Genomic DNA, 7,427 nt, shown 5'->3' on the forward strand with positions numbered 1-7,427 from the left:
CCGGCACGCCGCGAGAGACAAAAGGTTGCGAGCCGGGAGCGCGACCCAGCGGCTGGTGCGCGCCGCCGATGCCCGCGCTGCTGCACTGCCCGTCCACGTGCTTATGTACGAGCGAGTGGAATTGAAATATTTCCAGGGAACGGAACGAAATATCCGTAATGCTGCCGAACGCCGCTTTATTAATGAAAACCTACCCGATTTGTTGTGTTTTTGTGTCTCAACGTTTTATTTTTCCTTTTGGTAGCGTTTGATTTAGACAAAAATGGACTGGAGTGGGAAGCACAACGGGCCCACCGATACAACCAACGATGGGACGGTGGTGCGGCTCCGAGGGCTGCCCTTCGGCTGTAGCAAGGAGGAGATCGTTCAGTTTTTCCAAGGTATCTCTAGTATAGTCAAAACATAAAGACCGTGTGAAAGATAAGTCGATGCTTTGCAAGCCTGTAACTTGTAATGGCCGTTATTGGGGTGGAGGGGGGATCGCTTTGACATAAATTGCTTTGAGTAAGGTGTATGCCCTGTTCAAATAACTGCAGAGATAGCAAAGCTGAATACATGTATTAATTTAGCGAAGGTGGTGAATGTCTTGTGATTATAACCTGTACGTTAGCGTTTGGAGTGGTTAAATTGCTTGATTGGTAGCTTTGTTTTCTTCATGTAACCTAGGTGGGTGTATGTTCGTGTAGTTAAAACAAAAAACAAGTATGGCTAAATCCATAAATGTTTAATGAAAGATCGTTGGCTTGTATTGTTGGGTGATGGGGGAACTTAAGAGCTTTTTTTCGTTGTTATTGTTTAGATGCTTTAAGTATTTTCTACAGATGGGAATGTTTCAGCCTTTAACACTGTTCCCCTTGATGGGGTTATTTGTCCTTGGGTTAAAGGGTTGGAAATCGTGCCAAATGGGATAACATTGACGCTGGACTACCAGGGGAGAAGCACAGGGGAGGCCTTCGTGCAGTTTGCTTCAAAGGAGATAGCAGAAAATGCTCTGGGGAAACACAAGGAAAGAATAGGGCACAGGTGGGGATGGAGAGTTTGGGATGGTGTTAAATGGTTATTTTTGGGGGTTGTGGGACAGTAATGCTTTTGGGGGGCTGGGGACTATTATATGGAATGGGGTATTTTAAAGAATTTTTATAACTGATCCTAAATTAACTTGGGAAATATGGTAGATTTGGGGGGCGGGGGAGACAGTATTACTCTGTGTAGATTGCTAAACTTAGAATGTTGTTTCAGTCATTTTTCGTGTAGGGTAATTTGTGATAAGTGCTGCCATAGCCAGACATTGTTTTTCAACAGTATGTTTCTCATACTGGAAAGATATGTTTTATACTTAATTTCTACAACTAGAATTTTCACTTTGTAATTTTTGCCATTGTAAAGTTTTACTTTGATACAATTAAGATTCTTAACGGTTTTGAGGAGGAACTTAAGTTCCATGGTATCTGTAATCATTTTTATCACATTGTACATGTAGTTGTTTTTTTTTTTTTACTGTTCAGACAGCTTATACGTGTATTCTTATTTCTATCTTGAAAATCCTCTCTTATTTAGATACATTGAAATCTTCAAAAGTAGTAAGAGTGAAATCAGAGGATTCTCTGACATGCCGAGAAGAATGATGGGACAACAACGACCTGGACCATATGATAGACCATTAGGAGGAAGAGGGGGTTATTATGGAGCTGGGCGTGGAAGTATGTATGACAGAATGCGTCGAGGAGGTGGTGGATATGACGGTGGTATGTTTATCTAATGATAGAGGTTCTGTTGTCAGTTTCATGTTTCTGACGTCTTTGTCAAGAAATAAAGAAATGGCAGTAGCTTCCTGCTAGGTTTGACATGCTTCTTCAAAAGGAATTTTTTACTTGTAATGTGTGAGGGGAAAAAAAAAATGCAGCTTAGTATTTAAGAGTAATGGATGTTACTAGAAAATTGTGTTTTCAGCAGAATTGGATATGTCAGTTGTTGGATGTGTCAGTTTAGAAATGAGTGTTTAATACTTAGCAGTGGCACTTCCAGGTGCCCAAAGACTGAAAAATTGATTCTTGTGTATCACTTTGTGATTTCTCAGTAGTAACGTAACTGCTCTTTTCTTTCTGTTCCTTATATAGGATATGGTGGCTTTGATGATTATGGTGGTTATAATAACTATGGCTATGGAAGTGATGGCTATGATGACCGAATGAGAGATGGGAGAGGTAAAGAAATATATATAAATATATTTTTTTTTACTATAAACTATAATATTCAGTCATACATAATTCTGTTTTTTATTTTCTTTACTATTGTAATTATTTTGTAAAGGTAAGATGATTGTGTTTGTTTTGTTCGAGGTGGGGTGAGTTCTATTTTAATTAATTTTTTTTTTAAGTAAGGGTTGTGTGTGTGTGTGTGTGTGTGTGTGTGTGTGTTGTTTTTCACTTATCTTTCTTTCCTAGGCATGGGAGGACATGGCTATGGAGCTGGAGATGCAGGTTCAGGTTTCCATGGTGGCGGTCATTTTGTTCACATGAGAGGACTGCCGTTTCGAGCAACAGAAAATGATATTGCAAATGTAAGTAAAATAGCAAAATCAGGCTTTCTGATACTAAGAATTTCTGTGTTCTTTTCTTCCCTACTCCAAACTTGCTTATGGCTCTCCAGTGAGTGATTTATAGCTCTAATACACGTTAACTGAAGTCCTAAGTTACTTATGCAAGTTCTACAATACTTAATACATACTAAGTGAGGTTTTAAAGGTAATGTCTATGGTAAGGTTACTGAAGAAGCCAGATGGATTACATTTAGCCCCTGTATACTTTTTCGTTTTCAGAAAAAAGAGACAGATGTTGAAACCTGTATCTTCATAAGACTGAGAAGTTTTTTTTATGCTTAACTGAAAATATTACTGTTATTTTGTAGAAGACTGATAGTAGATGTGATTATGGTTTGCACGTTTGTATGTTGCCATGAGCCTTGTTTTAGGAAGACAGGGTGGGAAACCTGTAGGGCACTGTGTTTGGAGTGGAAGGCTCGCATTTACCCACAAGAGTTCAGATAAAGAACTTGTACAGAATTTCAGGAATAATGCACCACTGTGTCTTTCTAATAACTGCTGTAGGAAGGAAGAGAAATTGATAGCTTTTTTTTTTTCTTAGTTCCATAATTGTCCTTATTTTGAGAACCTCATTTGGCTTTTTTTCCTCAAAATGAAGTAATGATCTTCCCTTTCTAGGGTAGCATCTTATTAGAGCACATTTGTTAAAGAGAGGTGTGTAGACAAGTATTTTTGTTTGTGTCTCTGTTTTAAAGAGAGCTTGTCAAGCTTTGTAGCTGGAGTTCTTCCATTTGTATGATAAAGACCTCTAAGTAATACCTTAGAAACAAGTAATTAAACTTGTGTTACAGGATGAGAGAAAATTAATATAGTGCTTCACAAACTGCTGGGACACCAGAAAACATACCTGGCTTGAATCCTAACATTTTTTTTCTTTGTTTTTATTCTTAGTTCTTCTCACCGTTGAATCCTATAAGAGTTCACATCGATATTGGGGCAGATGGAAGAGCCACAGGCGAGGCAGATGTGGAATTTGTAACACATGAGGATGCAGTAGCTGCTATGTCCAAGGATAAAAATCACATGCGTGAGTGTTGTGTTCAAATGAGAGTTCAATTGACTTGATTTCAGTAGGGTGTAAATCAGTATGAGGATTCAGACTGAAGTTACAGTGCTTTAAATATATACTAATAATGGACTTCTTGTCGATGATCAGAGCAAGTAGATCTCTCAAATTAATTTCTTGTGGATTTCCAACTATTGTATGCAGGGTAAATTTTTTTTTTTTACTGTCTTCTTTGAATCAAAATACAAAGTAGGTTTTATTTCTTACAGAACATCGATACATTGAGCTGTTCCTGAATTCGACTGCTGGAGGTGGCTCTGGAATGGGAGGCTATGGCAGAGATGGAATGGGTATGTATCATTTCCAAATATAGCTTGTTTTGCAAAATGTGATGGAGTTGCAAGGTTATAACAGTGCACCTTCTGCTTTTCAGATCAAGGTTATGGCTCTGTTGGTAGAATGGGAATGGGTAATAATTACAGCGGCGGTTACGGAACTCCTGATGGCTTGGGTGGCTACAGTAAGTAGATATTTTGTCTTAAATTAACTTTATGATTGTGTTACTGTGTCTGTTCATATGGGATTTGGAAGGGTGGGTTTTGTGGGCTGGGAGAAAGGGAAGGGGGTGGCTTAAATTGTAAATCACTGGGGCATTTTTTTCATAATTTGGCTATTGCAGCAAACATTTGTTTAGCACTATTTTTTTTTTTTAAGTATTGTTCTAGTGTATCTTAAGCTGATGCTGAACAGTTTTTTATTACCCATCACGTTTTTTTCTCTTTTTAAGGTATGTATACGTGACCTTGTGTCAATTGTTTGCAGGTCGTGGCAGTGGAAATAGTGGAGGATACTATGGGCAAGGCAATATGGGTGGAGGAGGATGGCGTGGGATGTATTGAAGGATAGCCTTGCTTCTACAAAATACCCTGGAAGAAACAACAGTCTCTGGTCTACTAGACTTTCTTACAAAATTTTAATTTCTTTTGTATTTTAAGAACTTTATAATGACTGAAGGAATGTGTTTTCACAATATTATTTGGTAAGCAAGAGCTTGTGATGGGAAAATCTGTTTTCTGTAGGTTTTATTTGTTGCATACTCTGACTTTAAATAAATTTTTATATTCAAACCACTGATGTTGATACTTTTTATACTAGTTACTCCTAAGGATGTATTACATATTCAAGAATACAATTGGTTTGAGATGTTGTACTATGGTTCAATAAAGGTGGTTGTACTGTAACTCCTATGAACACTGAGTTCTATGTACTCTTGGTGTAGTAAATGAGTTTGATAAATTCTCTTGTTTAAGGGGAAAAGGGTAGATGAGTAGTTAAGCTTACTTGGTAGCAGTCCTTCATAAATCTTTTTGATAAGTTGCATGTAATAATTTCTCAACATAGCATTAAGCTCAAGCTGTGGAGGAGTCCTAGATCTGGCTTTCCTCCCTGTAATATCAGTGTCAGCTATGCTCTTCAAATGGCGCGATTGCACAAATGCATACTTCCCAAGTTCTGTCATCCACACCACCAGGCTACAACTGTTTGCTTCCATGCTTTGCTGTAGAACTCTCAGATACTCATTTCACATATTTAACTTGCAACGCTGTTGCTAATCAAACACTAGCAAAACAGTCAAATACTAGCAAGTTGAAGGTACCTTTGCTTTTTTTTCTTCACAAACTGCTTTGGGAAGACAATTATTTGAAGCAAGCTAGAGTTTTCCTAACACTTGTGTTTCAACACCATTGAGCTTTTTTTTCCCTGCACATAGCTGATTTGTGTGTATTTGTTCAAAACATGGCAACCATTATATGAGTTTGTTAGAAGCCAGGCATCTCTGAAAACAACTGTAAGCCCAATATTTGTTAAGTGACACAACCCCAACCACATTGAAAAAAGTTTTTGTGCATTTGTGACATGTAAGATGTGTAAGAAAAATTGTTTGAAGACACTTACTTAACATACCTGATGTGTAATAAGGTATTTATTCTTCTGAGTCAGTGTGATCTCCCAAATTAACTGCTTTGTCCTCAACGCCTCCCTTAAAATGTCAAATGTGATCTTGGGTATTGAAAGTCTGTCACCTGTTTTGCTAGTACTGTGTTATATATGTAATAAATGTCTTGCTCTGGGAGATAGTAGAATGGAGTTTATTTCACTAGAGAGTGTGTGCTTGTCTCAATATTATTGGAAGTAATAGCAGCAGGGCTCATCTGCAATAGGAAATATTCCAAATAACTGAAGTATGGGTCAGAGGAAGGGGAGGAAAGATGACTTGAAGTTAGCATAGCAGTGATGGTGCAGGCTCTGTTTTTAAGCTGGTGCTTGCAGTAAGTAGTGCATTCTTAGCTGGTGAGGGTTATCCGTCTTGTAAAACTGAGACAACTAAGGGTGGGACAAAAGTTAATCCAGTGGCAGGAAAAAATACAGTGAGGCAGAGTACATCTGACAGATTTCTGTCAGCTACCTGAATCGGTATAATAGCTCTAATATTTCCTCAAGTATACTTTGCATTCTATTTGTTGAGAAAGAACACTTACTATTGATTTAAGACTGACATACCTGAGAACAAAGTAGTTGCACTTCAAGCTATTTGCCATCACCAAGTAAGTTACCAGAAGTCATTCTGAATCTGACTCTTGAATAATACAATTCTGTTCTGGAGAGTGAATGCCTTATGCTTGTCCGATCCCTATGTACACATCATCCTGTAATAAGCAGCATACACTACAGACCCTTTCAAGGAACTTCAGCAGTATTCTGAGAAGAAAACAAAAAATGATTTTTTGAAGTTCATATTTGTTGTATGTAAATCTGAAATACTTGCTGCAAAGTGTAGTTCTTTTAAAGTGGTTGGTTATCCACTGAGAAGTACTGACTGGTTCCTGCAATCTCTTGTGTGATGAATGCTGGCCATCAGATGGATTTTCCTTTGCTGTCACAGAAGGAGGTCCAAGTACGTTAACCACCTTTGCAAGAAGGTGAGACAGCTAGTATAATCAGTGGGGGAAGGGGGAGGAAGGAGGAACAAATTTTCTATTTGTTAATACCCTTATATTGTTAAGTTAGAAGGAAATTACTCCCCCCCCAAAAAAAATTTTAAAAAAAAAATGTTCCCACAGTATCAGAGCAACCATTACAGTTTCCTTTGAGGTAAACGTAAGGTACACCACATACCTTCATATACTTGGCTCAAGGAATATTATTTAGAACCACAAGATAATCTGTCACAAAACAAAGTTTTATAGAAAGACAAAATTATTACATTATTAATGGAGTAAGAGTAGTATGGTCCAAAAACTTGCTGAAAGTGGGCCGGATACATAGTTTGATGCCAAAGGAACCTGGATGCCACCTGGAACAGTATGCAGCAGTCACCATTTTGTTCAAGGCAGCAATTACTCTCAACATAAAAGCACTCTAAGTAGGTTATATACCATTCAGTGACATTTTTCCACATGAACAATGTGGTACAGAGGAATGGAAGAGTTCATAGTTAGGCAGTGGATAATTGATTGCATCTGTACATTACAAAAATTTCAGCACTGGCAGTAACTGCACTATATTCTTATTTTAAATGATTGCCTATTTTAATTATATTTGTCCAGTGGCATAATTTTTGAAAAGATACTAAAGCAGGACTGACAAGCATGCTCTATATCCTACATCAAACAGTTTGCCTTCATACTGGGCCCAACAAAAAAAAAAAGAGAAAAAAAAAACCACTACCGTAAATAACTTACGTATGGCATACATTATACGAAGTTATACGACGTCCGTTTCTTTTCAGACTTACATTTTCGAGCAGACAAACTGCCG

General features: G+C 37.8%; 1 protein-coding gene and 1 long non-coding RNA gene across 5 annotated transcripts in view; one reads left to right on the forward strand and one right to left on the reverse strand.

Moving 5' to 3' along the window:
• The window catches only part of HNRNPH3 (heterogeneous nuclear ribonucleoprotein H3), a 5,212-nt gene extending 363 nt beyond the window's left edge, over positions 1 to 4,849 (forward strand). Inside the window, exons 2-10 of one of the 4 annotated variants that reach the window (XM_010714275.3) lie at positions 245 to 380; positions 885 to 1,023; positions 1,558 to 1,745; positions 2,118 to 2,204; positions 2,445 to 2,560; positions 3,494 to 3,629; positions 3,878 to 3,958; positions 4,042 to 4,128; positions 4,396 to 4,849. In XM_010714275.3, the coding sequence (XP_010712577.1) occupies positions 263 to 380; positions 885 to 1,023; positions 1,558 to 1,745; positions 2,118 to 2,204; positions 2,445 to 2,560; positions 3,494 to 3,629; positions 3,878 to 3,958; positions 4,042 to 4,128; positions 4,396 to 4,409 (966 nt within the window). In that variant the 5' untranslated portion in view covers positions 245 to 262 and the 3' untranslated portion in view covers positions 4,410 to 4,849. Of the gene's footprint in view, positions 1 to 244; positions 381 to 884; positions 1,024 to 1,557; positions 1,746 to 2,117; positions 2,205 to 2,444; positions 2,561 to 3,493; positions 3,630 to 3,877; positions 3,959 to 4,041; positions 4,129 to 4,395 lie in introns of those variants that run through there. The other 3 variants (XM_010714273.3, XM_010714274.3, XM_019617504.2) reach the window with 3 other exon arrangements.
• An 895-nt stretch (positions 4,850 to 5,744) lies between these two features.
• On the reverse strand, positions 5,745 to 7,311 carry LOC109368765. The gene is made up of 2 exons (XR_004160478.1): positions 6,171 to 7,311; positions 5,745 to 5,993 (listed from the first exon to the last, which is right to left on the reverse strand). It is a non-coding gene; the product is annotated as an uncharacterized LOC109368765 (long non-coding RNA).
• Between the last annotated feature and the right edge of the window lie 116 nt (positions 7,312 to 7,427).

Source organism: Meleagris gallopavo, chromosome 8 (genome assembly GCF_000146605.3).
Source record: "Meleagris gallopavo isolate NT-WF06-2002-E0010 breed Aviagen turkey brand Nicholas breeding stock chromosome 8, Turkey_5.1, whole genome shotgun sequence".
In the NCBI taxonomy this organism is placed as follows: domain Eukaryota; kingdom Metazoa; phylum Chordata; class Aves; order Galliformes; family Phasianidae; genus Meleagris; species Meleagris gallopavo.